The sequence below is a fragment of the Tachyglossus aculeatus genome, chromosome X4, assembly GCF_015852505.1.
Source record: "Tachyglossus aculeatus isolate mTacAcu1 chromosome X4, mTacAcu1.pri, whole genome shotgun sequence".
In the NCBI taxonomy this organism is placed as follows: Eukaryota; Metazoa; Chordata; class Mammalia; order Monotremata; family Tachyglossidae; genus Tachyglossus; species Tachyglossus aculeatus.
This window is the reverse complement of record NC_052098.1, coordinates 39,938,024-39,953,784: the sequence shown is the minus strand read 5'-3', so window position 1 is coordinate 39,953,784 and position 15,761 is coordinate 39,938,024. Positions and strand designations below refer to the sequence as shown.

Sequence of the window (15,761 nt, the reverse complement as noted above, 5' to 3'; positions counted from 1 at the left end):
TTAGTAACCTAGTGGGAAAATTTGGTGATACCTAAATCCCATTTTACATGGGAGTCGAGGGTGGGAGGGTGGGGCGTGGACTGATGGATAGAGAAGGCTTGCTGAATTTCATATGATTTATGCGACCAAATGTAGTCCATCTCAAGCATGATAAGCTTGACTTCTCCACCTCTCCACTATTTTGATCCCTAATTTAATTCAGTAAAGTCTCATCCGTCACTAAGGTTACATTTCTGACAAGCATCACGTTTGGTTAAATTTTCATTCAGGAAGTCTGAGAATATATCAAAAAGGTATATTGATGTAGGCTTTTGAAACTATCTTTAATAAAAACTTGGGAAAAAATTGATGAATGTTATCTAAAACCCCAGTGATGTGGGTTTGACAGAGGTTTCTTCTGCTACTCTTTAGTGTGTGTTCTTCACATTTCCCAACCAAACTTCTTAGTTGGACTTTGCCTCCAACCCATTCATTGCTCATATTTTTCCCCGTACCTGCATCTTCCTCTGCATCTGATCTCCTCACCGTACCTCGCTCTCGCCTGTCCCACCATCGACCCCCGGCCCACGTCATCCCCCGGGCCTGGAATGCCCTCCCTCTGCCCATCCGCCAAGTTAGCTCTCTTCCTCACTTCAAGGCCCTGCTGAGAGCTCACCTCCTACAGGAGGCCTTCCCAGACTGAGCCCCTTCCTTCCTCTCCCCCTCGTCCCCCTCTCCATCCCCCCATCTTACCTCCCTCCCTTCCCCACAGCACCTGTATATATGTATATATGTTTGTACATATTTTTTGACTCTATTTATTTAATTTATTTGTACATATCTATTCTATTTATTTTATTTTGTTAGTATGTTTGTTCTCTGTCTCCCCCTTTTAGACTGTGAGCCCACTGTTGGGTAGGGACTGTCTCTATATGTTGCCAATTTGTACTTCCCAAGCACTTAGTACAGTGCTCTGCACATAGCGCTCAATAAATACGATTGATGATGATGATGATGATGATCTTCCTCTTCCTCTCAAATCTGCCAACCCTAAGCCCTCCTAAAAAGCCATCTCCTCAGAGACAGATATTCCCTAATTCTCCATCTTTGTGCCCGTCACCTCATCTGCCATCTTAGCCTTCATATGGATATCTGTTTGTTATTTATCTACCTCTAGTAATTATTCACTATTTGTCTTTCCAATTAGATCAGAAGAACTTCAAAGGCAGGGCCCATGTCTTTTATTTCTGCTGTACATTTCCAAGTGCCTAATTCAAGGCTTTGCCAGCAGTCACTCGGTAAATTCTGTTGATGATTTCAGATCAGGGCAGTTAGCATGTGTTTTATTATAACATTTTCTTTGTAAGTAGTTTGTGATAGCGGCATAAAGCCGTAAGAAACTGGTAAACTGAAATATGCCTTGTAAATACACAGTAAAAGTTGATGCTTTTCTGTTTCAGAACTTTCAGCCAACACAGCTGCCTTTGCTAAAAGTGCTGCCATGTTAGGCAGCTCCGAAGATCACACTGCTTTATCTAGAGCTTTGTCTCAGCTTGCTGAAGTTGAGGAGAAGATAGACCAGTTACACCAAGAGCAAGCTTTTGCTGACTTTTATGTGTTTTCAGAGCTTCTTAGTGACTACATTCGTCTTATTGCTGCAGTAAAAGTAAGGCCTGTTTTCCCCTTCTTTGGCTCCTCCTCTTTTTCTCCTTCCCAATGCAAAATATACCTGGGCAGTGACTTTGCTTGGAAAGCAACTATTTCCTATTAACCATGGTTGATTATTATTTTCAAGTGTGTGGTGTACCACACTAAACACAAAGATTTAGTGAGTGAAAGTTGAATGCCTGCCCAGAAGGCAGTTTCTGTTGGCTTGAATAGTACAAGAGAAAACAGAATGGATTGGTTTTGCTTAGAACTGGAAAAAATGCAGAACAGGCAAAAGGGCATTGCACACACAAGACCTGATTTTTTGGTGGGGAGGGAGGGTGGTGGGTACTGTTGTGAAGGCTTTCATGGCTAGGTAGTAGATGTGAGAAGCAGTATGGCCTAATGGAAAGATTACAGGCCTGGGAACCAGAGGACCTGCGTTCTTATCCCAGCTATACCACTTGCCTGCTGTGTGATCTTGGGCAAGTCACTTAACTTCTCTGTGCCTCAGTTTCCTCATCTGTAAAATGAGGATTCAGTAGTTATTCTCCCTCCTACTTACTCTATGAGTGCCGTGCAGGAGAGGGACTGTGTCCAACCTGATTATCTTGTGTCTGTCCCAAACAGTGGTATTTGTTGAGCACTTACTGTGTGCAGAGCACTGTTCTAAGTACAATACAGTCTTGTTGGTAGACACAGTCCCTGCCCAAAACCCCAGTATTTAGTGCAGTGCTTGGCATGTATCATCGTTATCATCATCATCATCAGTGGTATTTATTGAGCCTTACTATGTAGAATAAGTGCTTAACAGATGTTATTATTGTTATTGTTAGATGCCTTGATTCATTTATTCAATCGTATTTATTGAGCGCTTACTGTGTGCAGAGCACTGTACTAAGCGCTTGGGAAGTACAAGTTGGCAACATATAGAAACGGTCCCATACCCAACAATGGGAATTCATACAGGTTTCATTAGGAATCTTCAGGATGGCTATGAACAGTGACCCAAGCTCAAGATGTCCAATAAAACCTAAGTGAAATGTTGACCAAAGCAGCTCAAAAAAAAGCACCCTAAGCATACAAACACATTACCCTGTGGGTGTATGTGTGTACCAGGTTTTGAGAGTGGGCCTAGCCAGTTTAGCTTACTTTATAGCTGGAATCCTAGCAAAATCTTTCTGATGGAAACCATTGTAATGTAACATCTTTTATAGTATATTTGTACCAGGGAAATATTCTTCGAAGAACCCAAACTAGATATTCCTGAGCACTAATGCTGGAAAGAACTAATTGGGATTTGCTGGCATTTGGGGAAAGTTTTAAAGTGTAAATGGACCAATGCCCAATGTAAGCTCAAGGAAATTAATTTCACATAACAACTAGAAACAAAACTATAACTACCCTGAAACTAAAAGCAGTTTTTAGGTACTCCATTAATTAATTTTTGAGTTCTCATATTTTTAGCTCATTTTACAATGTGCAACAAAAATATGGCCCTTGCTCTGAATGCTTACAGTCTAATGGAAGAAGGCTAAAATCGTAAACCGTTATTATTTTGGGTTTTTTTGTATTGTGATGTTTTCTGACTCTCATGTGTTGGCACAGATAGCATTCTACTTTTCCAGGGAATGGAAGGCCATTGCAGAGCACTGTACTAAGTGCTTGGGGGAGCACAATGCAACAGGGTTAGCAGGTGCATTCCTTGCCTACAACAACCTTACAGTCTAGCGGGGGAGGCAGATAGTAACAATGCCTTGTGGAGAAAGTGGAATGTGACTTGCATCAATACTGTTTATTGAGTGCCTACTATGTGCAGAGCAATACACTAAGAGCTTGGGTGAGTACAGTAGAGTTAGTACAGAGTTAGTACATAGGCCCAGTCCTAAAATTTACAGATAGGAGGAAGAAGGAAAAGAAAGTGGATATGTAGATTTGTGAGGGCTCAAGTAATAGGGTACCATAAGTGCTAAGTACAGAAGTTGAAATATTATCTGGGAGGAAGAGAAAATTAATTGGGAAATGCCTCTTGGGGGAATTTTAAAAAAAAAACAAAACATTTTTCTGGTAGTTGAGTACTTTGACTTTTTGATGGATGTAACCAGAGCTGATATGAGTTGAACCAGGGTCAGTCATTTTATAAAAATTGCATTAACCTCTCTGGCATTTCAGCAGAAATCTACATTGCCTGTTTTCCTTTATTTGCAGTGGCCTGTCAGTGAGTGCTAGTAGACCTTACAAGTGCAGTACTTAGGAGTTTTATCTGACTTGTGAATAAACGAATAAGTGGAATCATTAGATGAGTGAGTCTTACACTTTTAATGAATAAATACTATTCGCAAAAACAAGATGGAAAAAGGAAGAGTCTTCATTTCCCGTGTGCCATCATCCCTTAATCATCCCACGTGCCCTCAACCCACATCTTTCCTCAGCTATCTATATCACCAATATGCTTCTTTCCTCCCCACTCCCTTCCGTCCCCATCCCCCCACCCCCAGCTAGTGGTAATCATTGATTCTCTCCACCTCCTTCCTTAGTCCCTCTATGATCTGCTCCTCTCTTCTCATTTGTACCTTTGATCAATTATGCTGTCCATTTCTTTCTAATTTTAACCAAGATCTCTCCTATATTTTAAACCCCTGTACTTTCTCACTCATTCTCCCTTAAAGACCTTTTATTCTCTCCTGAAAGAACCTGTTTCTCTACTTTCCTTTACTCTCGTTTCTCTAAGGGTTAGTGACTGATAAAGACTTGCATTCAGGCATGAATTTCCTCCCTCCAGCTACTTTTGTTCACCTTTCACTTCACCTTCTGTTCCTTTCCTTGTTTCTGACCAGCCTGTCCTGCTCTTCTCATAAGCTCCTCCAATGGACTGCAAGCTTCTTGAGGGCAGTAATTGTGTCTACCAACTCTTTTATATTGTATTCTCCCCAAGTGCTTAGTACAGTGCTCTGCACACAGTAAGCACTCTAATACTAGTGATCGATTCCAATTCCATAACCTCCTCTCTTTTTAAATTTTTTTCCAAATAGTATTTGTTAAGCACTTAGTATGTGTCAAATGTCGTTCTAAGTGCTGGGGCAGATACAAGTTAATTAGGTTGGACACAGCCCCTTTCCCACATGAGACGCACAGTCTAAGTAGGAGGGAGTACAGGAGAACTGAGGCACAGAGAAGTTAAGTGACTTGCCCAAGGACCCAGAGCAAGCAATTGGCACAGCTGGGATTAGAATCCAAGTCCTCTGACTCCCAAGCCTGTACTGTTTCCACTAGGCCATGCTGCTTCTCACTCATCCCCAAGGTGGCTTCTTAGATTAATATTACACTAAATATCTTACTCTGACAACACAGCCTCCTCTTTGAAATGTCTCATCAAAGTTAACTTTAAACACTTTCTCGTGAACCATTTTAGAACTTCCTATTGGAATTGATTCGGAATATCTACACAGCTCCGGTCACCTAGTTATTTGTATTTAAGATATTTTGAACCTGCTAGAAAATGGCTTTCTAGTCCTTACTGTGCATGTCTAAAACAAGAGTAACATTCAAGAAACTCAGTTTGTTGGGTTAGGCTACGTATTTCCTTTGGTCTCATAACTGTAAAGGTACTTTAGAAGTAAACTGATGGCATAACAACGTTGCCACTCAAGAATGTTTCATTAACAGGGTGTGTTTGATCATCGAATGAAGTGCTGGCAGAAATGGCAAGATGCTCAGGTTACTTTGTTGAAAAAGCGTGAAACTGAAGCAAAAATGCAGCTTGCCAACAAACCAGATAAACTTCAGCAAGCTAAAGATGAAATTAAAGAGGTAATTAATAGTACATGCTTGATAGGTTTCCTTTGAATCATGAAAAATGTACACCTCCATTCATTAATGCATAATTTTACATATACTTATTTTATGAACCATCGAACACCTTTGGTTTTTTTCCCATTTTGTCTGTGGAATGTTGTTAGAACAACAGTCTTATGTTCTGCCCACTTGTTTCAAGATGTTTTGATTTGGTAAGGCCCTGTGTATTGCCCCAGTTGTTGGAATGAGAAGAAGAGGGGTGGACATGGAAATGTCTAATATCCTTCTCTGTTACTAGAATTCTCTTGAGTTTCTTTTTAAGCCATTAATTGAGGATTGCCTCAATTTTTGGTAACTAAAATTAAAACATATCAAAATCTTTATAGTCCAGCTAAAAGGACTTTGTGTAAAATCCACTCCCATGTATGTTAACTTGCACACCATTTCCCCCCATATATATGTATGTATATATGGTGTTTCTATAAATATACAGAGGTTTGTCATAATTTATAAACTTTTTTTGTCATGCTTCACTAAGGAAATTGAAGAGGTAGGCCAATTTTGTATTTATTTGAATAAACACATATGGGGAAACATCATTGCATAGCTTAAACCATCACAATTTTTTGGCTGCTTTCATTAGTCACTATTCACAAACTGTTTTTGTTTCTGCACTCCACACAGTGGTTTTCCATGGATACAGGCAACATGCCCTTCTCAGCAGAAGTCTACTGACTTCTTTCATTGCCATTGAAAACATTGTTTTTGAACAAATTCATAACCTTGTGGATTTCTGAATCTTCATTTCTTTGGGCTTATAGAGAATAAAACTTTTGTATTTTTAAATGAGTAGATTACTTTTGGCTCATCTTATTGTTTTGAAACTGAAAGTGGAGCTGGAAAAGCGGCAGCAAATGACAACGTATTATTCAATCAATCGTATGTATTGAGCGCTTACTGTGTGCAGAGCACTATACTAAGCGCTTGGGAGAGTACAGAATAACAGAGTTGGCAGACACGCTCCCTACCCACAACTAGCTTACAGTCTAGAGGGGGAGACAGATATTAAGATAAATTAATTGCAGATATGATCTCTCTAGCATTCTTGCCCAAGAATTTAATTGGTACCAACATTTACTTTGTCAGTAGTCTGATCACAAAAGGAGTCTTATGACCCCCTTGATTTGTGATTCAGGTGTCTGGCAGCTGGGCTTTAATTCATTTTAATTGGAGGTGATGTCCTTTGCATGCTGGTAATTCTAATGGAGTCATTTTGCTGCATGGAAGTGCAATGTAGCAAATGTTCAAAGGGGCTCCTATTGTGTGGAAACAGGAGCGTAACCAGTCAGTAAGTGTCCCTTGCAGGTAATATCAAGAGGAGCAGTTGCTGTGGTCTTGGGACTCCATTTAGTGTGGCCTGTAGCAGAACAGAAGATGGTGTTAATCTAGAATGTTAACCTAATCTCTTTCATGTTTTTCTTTCTTAGTGGGAGGCCAAGGTTCACCAAGGGGAGAGAGATTTTGAGCAGATCTCCAAAACCATTCGCAAAGAAGTGGGAAGATTTGAGGCATGTATTGGGGTTTTCCTTTTCCAAGAACACAATCACGTGCATTGCAAATCATGATAAAAACTGATTCAAATGTCCCAACAATGAAACATTTGACCTAAATTGATATACTTTATTTATTAACAGAAAGAACGTGTGAAAGACTTTAAAATTGTTATTATCAAGTACTTAGAATCATTAGTGCAAACACAACAGCAGGTAAGTAAATTTTGCTAACTGGCTTCAATTTTTTTTATAAAATTCACGTACTGAGTACCAACCTTTCCGAAACTGGAAATTCCATTTGTAAATAGAATATTGTAGTAGAATTTTCAGGATATGCTAAGCAAGCATTTAAATGGTTAAAATTTCAATTTGGAGATTCAGATTTTTTTAAATGAAGTTGTTTTATTTTTGTTATAATACAATTCAATGCAAAATTATCTTTAAAGTTTGCTTGGGATGTTCTAATATCTCCAGTGAATTTGATTACATGATTTTTCTTGTGTCACTTGTCACCCTGACTAGACATGATGAAATCTGTTGAGACAGTCTCATGTAGAGTCTGAGAAGTGTTCTTCTCGCAGTTATATAACTAACTGTTCTTCAAGACATTGAAACTAATCCTATTTATGTAATGAGTATCTTATTTCTCATTAATAAGTTATTGCAGTCCTAATAGGAAAATGGAATATTGGTCTCAAGCTTATCCAAAGAAAATATACAAGTGAAGCAGTCAAAAATTAAAATTCTCAATACAAACTGGTAGATAGTCATATGTTTTTCTTAAAGTTTGTAATTTGGAATTCTCCAAAAGTGGACATAATCCTCGTCACAAATAATTGGGAAGAGTTTAGTAATTTTTCCATCATTTTAGAATACAGAATTGTATCCCATCAAAAGATTTTAATCCCATTGAACAATAATTATTTAAAACTATATTTTTCCAATATTTGTAAAGTCCAAAGAATCTGAGTAGTATCTTGTTTACCTAGAAGATCTAATTCTAGTTTCCTGCCAAGTTTTCATTTTCTCTTATTATCCCGTGAACTACATGGGGAAAAAAATACCAGCCCCAGGATGCGTAGTATGCCAGTTATGTAAAATTTAACTATAAAAATATTAAACCTGGTTAGGACCTTTCTGTATCTTTTAGTAGTATTTTATTTTTATTTTAGGAGTATATATCCCCTTGTGGGAAAATTGTGCTCAGTGGTATCTTTTTGTTCTCTTCCACACAGCTGATAAAATACTGGGAGGCATTCCTACCCGAAGCTAAAGCCATCGCCTAGAATAAAGATGATTCCAAATTTGAAGATTCTCTGGATGTTTGTCCTGGTTATGCTAAATACCACAGTGAAATCACTTTAAAATCATCCAAATAAACCACTATATATTTTCTGAATTAACATGTGGCTTTTTTTATATACTATGACATTTTATTAATAGCTGCATGTCCTGACCCTCTTGAATTAAGTGGACTGTGGCATGACATTCTGCAATAATTTGCTGGATTGAACACTATTGTGTCTTAATACTTGCACTAAAAAGTGCACCGCAAGGCCAGAAAGTTTTACAATATTTTTTTCTTTACAATATGTTCCGTAGTATGTCTGATCTTTATCAAACAAATGATTTCAGTGATTAATGTTCACTTACACATTCCTGTACAGAATCCTGATTTTGTGATAATTATAATAAAGGGATGTACCTTGTGAAGTTCTAGTAACAAATTATTTTAACAAGGTAAAATATATAGGGTCCTTTCAAAGTATTCTTTAATTGTGAACTTTTTTTCCTGCTTGAAATTTGGATATGGGAAATCTAACCCAACTGCTCCTATTTTAATTGCCACTAGGAGTTGGAATTTCCAGTCACTAAGGCAAAATCAAGCTAAAATCTAACCAAGCAACTGTTATTAATCCAAAAAATTATTGTCCTGTTTCCTTAGAGCGCTGTAATATTGTACGGTTAACTGAACCTAGGAATGCTTTGTATATCGTGGTGAAAAGGACAGATGGTTATGCTAAGTTTTACCTTTCAAGTAGGTTGCTGCAAGGGAACGTGAAGAGAACATTCCAGTGGGAATAGCAGTGTAGCTTGCGTGATTCCTGAGTGCAGAAACCTAGCTTACCCACGCAGCCATTGCCATCATGTGCATTTCCCATAGCCTTGAAAATTGAAAGTGATTTTGGAGCCCTCAGTCCTTTCCTCTTTAGGTATTTAAAAACACTAGGCCTTTTCTTTTCCTGCATGTTGGATCTGGGGGCCAGCCTCTAGCCGGCAGTAATGGGCTGCCTGGGCTGAGCTTGTCTCTGACCATTGCGTACCCTGCTAGCATTCAGTAAGTAGGTGGAGAGAGGAGGCCCAAGACGACTTATTTGCCTCTTGGTGACTGGAGCAAACAAACCATCCCCCTCACAGTTCTCAGTCTTCCCATTGGCAGGTATACTAACTTTATTAGGGCACTGGAATGCTGTTTATCTTCCTATATTAGGGTGGTCCAGCCTTTACAGGGAAAGAGGGTCCCTCCGTTCCTGGCTCTGAGCTAGGATTGACATCAGGTAAAGGAAGGGGGTTGGGGGGAGGGCGGCTTGAGGATTTAGGGACTTTGCAAATAGCCAGGGTAAGGAAGGGACATGGACCGCCTACAATAATATCACCCTATATTATTGAAACCCAGAAAGCTATTCCCCACACAAGCTTGAGTTAGATGTGGGTAAAATAGGCTCTACATAAGTACAGGAATCACCCAGAGCAGACATCCTAAGGTGTTCGGCATTCACAAGGAACTAAGTACAGGCAGCCTTGACTTGCAGTTTCATATTAGTCACTTGGATCATCTCCAATTGCTGCCATGTTCTCGAATAGCAGAGTTGTTCCAGGGGAGCGACTGTCGGTTACCTGGAAGAATAAATGCCACTTCAGAATTGGCCAGTGAACTCCCAGCAAATACTTGCTTTTTAGCTGGGTTACCTTAACAGTCTACTCTTGAGGGATGAACGTTGCATACATGGTGTTAACCATTGCATTAATAATAATGATCTCAATAATTTAACCTCTTTAGTTCTTTTCTGTCCAGTGTTGGCTTATCGGCGAAGTAACGTAAGTCTGTAACAGGAAGATGTTGACGAGAAATTGGATTTAGATATTTCTCTGTATTTGTACGTGCAAAGGTACAGAACTACATTTCCCCTTGCCTGCATTGCTTTATCTGCATGCAACCTTCTGATTGTAAACAAATGACATGTCTTCCAATACAATGGTTTTTAATCTTTTTTTTTTATTTTTATGAACATCTAAGATTATATTGCTGGAGACTATTTTCCAGAATAACATGATTTACGATGTTAATTTTGTGTAAATGGGAATTTATACACACAAAAAACTATAATGTGCTATACACTTCTAATTAATACCATTTTGTTTCAATGAAAGAAAAAAAAACATACATGTGCTGCTATTGGGTGCCAACTTTTTATTTTAAGCGCGGGGGAAAACTTGGGTCGGGGCACTGGGGTGGTGAGGGAGGAAAAAAGAGGAAGGAGGAGGAGCAAAAGAGAGGGAGAGGAGGAAAAGAAAAAAGGGGTAAAGGGAGAAAGTAAAAGGGCAGGTGGTGTCTGATATTTCTATTTTACTCTCCCAAACCCCTGGTACAGGACTCTGCACATGAAGTGCTGAGTGAATGGACTCTGTCAGTGCTGTTGTCATTTAACTGAATTTCACAGAGCTGCAAGTCTGGGCCAAATGTTATTTTTGACCCCGGCACCTATGAGCCATTCAGCCCTGCACCATCTGCCCACTGCCATCCTCAGCAAGCTGCAGCAATTCTGGAGCCAGCCCAACACTGGCGCATTGAGCCAGAGCAACTGCTGCTCACAACCCAGGTGGGTAGGGGACAGCTCGATGGTGGTCCCGGGCGGATGGCAGCACTAGGTCCAAGAAGGCATGCTGGGGGCAAGAATGGCCTGCGGCCTGGTCTCCTGGCCCGGTAAGGATGACAGGAACCTTGCAGAGCTTGGGGGTCGCATCCTGCCAATGAGGGGCAGGAGATGGAGCCAGAAGTTCCACCTCCACCATGTTTCTGATTTTGAGGGAGCTGAACAAGCTAGCTACAGCCCCCTTCCCTGCTTCAGAATCTGGGTGAAGCTAATGGCTTTACCCATGTAGGTTTTCACCTTGGGGGCCATCATCCTACCCACCTCCATGGAGGTGATACCTATGGCTGCTATGAAAAGGGTCTACCATCACCACACGGTCGTGAATGTCATCTGGAGGGATTCTGTGAAACTGCAGGGACAAATAACCATCTCACTGTGCTATTCATTCCTTCAGTCATTTATCTAGCACCTACTGTGTGCAGAGCACTGTACTAAGCACTTGGGACAGTATAATCGAACAGTAAACAGATACGTTCCTGCCCATGATGAGCTTACAGCGGTAGCCTCACCGAGACTTAATAGATGTGCAGCCACAAACATTTTTCAATACCTCACTTGACTTTTACCCCAAGTAACAGTGTGAAGGATAAAAATTGTGGTATTTAAGTGCTTACTCTCTGCCAAGTACTGTACTAAGCACTGGAGTCGTTACAGGATAATCAGTTGGATCAGTCCCTGTTCCACACAGTTTACAATCTAAGGGTGAGGGACAACACGTAATCCTCATTTACAGACGAAGAAACGGAGGCACAGAGAAGTAACTTGCCCGTGGTCACGGCAAAGTGGCAGAGGCGGAATTAGAGCCCAGACCTCCTGGCTCCAGGCCTGTGCACTTTCCACTAGACCACCCTGTTTCTCAAACCACCCAGCCCACCATCCTGCTTTTGCCCCACTGGCAGGGGTCATTTGTCACAGCAGGGTGGGAAGCGGAGCCAGCTTATGACCACGTTCTTCCTCTGATGGAAAAAACACTGCTCTGGACATCAGGAGACTTGGGTTCTAGACCCAGTTCTTGTCCTAATTGTGCCTGCTGGGGCTCGGCCATTGACAGGGAAGGTTTCTGTCCAAGGAGTCACCTGAGGTTTTTACGAAGATGAGGAGGTCCAGCAGGAACCCTGAAAAATAACTGGTTTAACGTGGGCAGCGAAAACTGCACTGATACCAGGCCCACTGCCTGTCGGGCCCCAGTGCTATGCCGCAGCAGCTCAGTACTATGCTGTGGTCTTTTTGACTGCAAATTCATCTTGTAATCATTCTGCAAAGGTGGAGGATTCCCAAATCTATATCTCTAGATCTGATCTCTCTTCTCTGCTGTCATGCATTTCCTCTTGCCTTCAGGACATCCCTACCTAGATGTTCTACGGACACCTCAAATTTAATACGTCCAAAACGGAACTCTTCATATTCCTTCCCAAACCCTGTCCTTCCCCTGCCTTTCCCATCACTGTAGACAAGACCACCATCCTCCCTGTCTCACAAGCCAATAACCTTGGCATTATCCTTGACTCCTCTCTCTCGTTCAACCTACATATTCAGTCTATCACTAAATCCTTTTGGTTCAACCTCTACAACGTTGCTAAAATCGAGCCTTTCCTGCCCATCCAAATAGCTGCCACATCAATCCAAGCAATTATCCTATCCTGCCTTGATTAACAATAATAATAATTCTTATTATTATGGTATTTAAGCACTTAACTATGTGCCAGGCACTGTTCTAAGCACTGGGGTAGATACAAGGTAATCCGGTTGTCCCATATGGGGCTCACAGTCTTTATCCCCATTTTACAGATGAGGTAACTGAGGCCCAGTGAAGTGATTTGCCCAAAGTCACACAGCTGACAAGTGGTGGAGCTGGGATTAGAACCCACGACCTCTGACTCCCAAGCCCGTGCTCTTTCCACTAAGCTATGCTGATTACTCCATCAGCTTCCTTGCTGACCTCCTTGTCTGCTGTCTATCCCCACTCCAGTTCATATTTCACTCTGCTGCCTGAATCATTTTTCTCCAAAACTGTTAAGTCCATGTTTCCCCACTCCTCAAAGGACCTGCAGTGATGGCACCCGTCCCCTTCTGCGTCACACAGAAACAACTTACTATAGGCTTTGAGAAGCAGCGTGGCTTAGTGGAAAGAGCCTGAGCTTGGGAGTCAGAGGGCATGGGTTCTAATCCTGCCTCCGCCACTTGTCAGCTGGGTGACTTTGGGCAAGTCACTTAACTTCTCTGTGCCTCAATTCCCTCATCTGTAAAATGAGGATTAAGACTGAGCCCCACATGGGACAACCTGATTACCTTGGATTTCCCCCAGCACTTAGAACAGTGCTTGGCACATTGTAAGTGCTTAACAAATACCATCATTATTATCCTACTCAATGTACCTCTATCTCATCTTTCTCGGTGCTGACCCTTAGCTTACGTTCAGCCTCTGGTCTGGAACTCCCTCCCTCTTCATGTCCAAAAGATGGTCACTCTCCCCACTTTCAAAGCCTTACTAAAAGTATATCTCGAAGAGGCCTTCCCCGACTAAGCCCTCATTTCCTCTTCACCCATGCCCTTCTGCGTTGCCTTTGCACAAGGATCAGCGCTTAGAACAGTGCCTGGCACATAGGAAGCGCTTAACAATCAATCAATCGTATTTATTGAGCGCTTACTGTGTGCAGAGCACTGTACTAAGCGCTTGGGAAGTACAAGTTGGCAACATATACAGTCCCTACCCAACAGTGGGCTCACAGTCTAGAAGGGGGAGACAGAGAACAAAACAAAACATTAACAAAATAAAATAAATAGAATAGATATGTACAAGTAAAACAGAGTAATAAATATGTACAAACATATACAAATATACAGGTGCTGTGGGGAAGGGAAGGAGGTAAGGCGGGATGGAGAGAGGGAGAGGAAGGAGGGGGCTCAGTCTGCGAAGGCCTCCTGGAGGAGGTGTGTTCTCAGTAGGGCCTTGAAGGGAGGAAGAGAGCTAGCATGGCGGATGGGCAGAGGGAGGGCATTCCAGGCCAGGGGGATGACGTGGGTCGGGGGTCGACGGCGGGACAGGCGAGAATGAGGCATGGTGAGGAGATTAGCGGCAGAGGGTGCCGGCTGGGCTGTAAAAGAGAAGGGAGGTGAGGTAGGAGGGGGCGAGGTGATGGAGAGCCTTGAAGCCGAGGGTGAGGAGTTTCTGCCTGATGCGCAGATTGATTGGTAGCCACTGGAGATTTTTGAGGAGGGGAGTAACATGCCTAGAGCATTTCTGGACAAAGACAATCCGGGCAGCGGCATGAAGTATGGATTAAAGTGGGGAGAGACATGAGGATGGGAGATCAGAGAGAAGGCGGATGCAGTAGTCCAGACGGGATAGGATGAGAGCTTGAACGAGCAGGGTAGCGGTTTGGATGGAGAGGAAAGGGTGGATCTTGGCAATGTTGCGGAGCTGAGACCGGCAGGTTTTGGTGACGGCTTGGATGTGAGGGGTGAATGAGAGAGCGGAGTCGAGGAGGACACCAAGTTTGCGGGCTTGTGAGACGGGAAGGAACAAGTACCATATTAACAAATGTACATATCCATAGTTTCTATTAATGTCTGTGTCTCCCTCTAGACTGCAGCTCGTCAGGGGCAGGGAACGTGTCTACCACCTCTTTTCTGTCATACTTGCCCAAGAACTTAATACAGTGCTCTGCATACAGTGCTCAATAAATACGATTGATTGATTGAACCTATATACGAAAAGCACTTGAGCGCTTAATCCTATATATGTGCAGCGTTTAAGCACTGTATGTAAGTGCTGTGGGGCCAAAGGAGGGGTGAATAAAAGGTGCAAATCCAAGTGCAAAATCCAAGTCTTGATCCTGATGCCTCGAGTTCGAGGCTCATCCATTGTTCTGGATGTGAGACTCTATCATCATCATCTGACCTTATTATCTTTCTTAGGCTCTGAGCCCCAGCATTTACTCCAGCCCTTAGTACAGTGCTTGGCACATAGTGTCTAACAAATACCATTATTGTTATTATCATAATCATCATCAAGGTGACCCATCTTCACTTAACCAGGCCCAAGTCTGCTTGCTCTTGCTTCTTCCTGGAATATCCATGCCCGCTGGCTTTGGGGCAACATTCCCTCCCTTGAGATTGTCTGGCCTGTTTTTAGCCCAGCAGCAAACAGCATGGATGAGTGGGAAGTGGAGAAAGTCTGCAGGCAGTGTGGTCAGTTGGAGAACGCTTTCAGTCCCGAGGACCTGGAATAGCCCATCTTTCAGCTTTATAGATAAAGTCTCCTTGGGTGGGAGATGGGGAGAAATATTGCAAAAAGCTTCATCCACAGGCCTCCAAGAGCAATTCATTTCTTAAGATGGTACCAGCATGGACCCAAAGATAGGGACTACTGCCCAACAAGAGGGGAAAATGCCCTTCATTTCAAGTCTCTGGTCAGCGCTTCATCTTCAATCCTTTTTCTATGGTATCTGTTAAGCACTTACTATGTACTGTACTAAGCACTGGGGTAAATACAGGTTGGACACAGGTTATGTCCCACAAGGGGGCCCCCGTCTTAATCCCTATTTTACAGATGAGGTAACTGAGGCACAGAGAGGTTAAGAGACTTGCTCAAGGTTAAATGGCTAACAAGTGGCGGAGCCGGGATTAGAACCCAGGTACATCCAACTCTTACTTTCTTGACTTGTTCGGTGTTGATGATCCTGTCCCTTTTGGGCTTGTTCACCAGTTTCTTCCTGAAGCCTGAAGACTCCACATTCTTTACCTCATCTGTTCCCTAGAGCTAACCAGCTCCATTGCTCTGTAGAATATGGGACCAATTCAATTATAATAATAATAATGATGATGGTATTTGTTAAGCCCTTACTATGTG

The 15,761-nt window shown here is 42.1% G+C and overlaps 1 protein-coding gene across 4 annotated transcripts in view; it reads left to right on the top strand.

Moving 5' to 3' along the window:
* SNX2 (sorting nexin 2) overlaps positions 1-10,323 on the top strand; it is a 61,862-nt gene extending 51,539 nt beyond the window's left edge. For 2 of the 4 annotated variants that reach the window (XM_038770053.1, XM_038770050.1), the window contains 6 exons: positions 1,440-1,645; positions 5,293-5,436; positions 5,960-5,971; positions 6,909-6,989; positions 7,116-7,187; positions 8,210-10,323. In XM_038770053.1, coding sequence (XP_038625981.1) covers positions 1,440-1,645; positions 5,293-5,436; positions 5,960-5,971; positions 6,909-6,989; positions 7,116-7,187; positions 8,210-8,260 — 566 coding nt within the window. In that variant the 3' untranslated portion in view covers positions 8,261-10,323. The remainder of the gene's footprint in view (positions 1-1,439; positions 1,646-5,292; positions 5,437-5,959; positions 5,972-6,908; positions 6,990-7,115; positions 7,188-8,209) is intronic. The other 2 variants (XM_038770054.1, XM_038770051.1) reach the window with 1 other exon arrangement.
* The last annotated feature ends 5,438 nt before the right edge of the window (positions 10,324-15,761 follow it).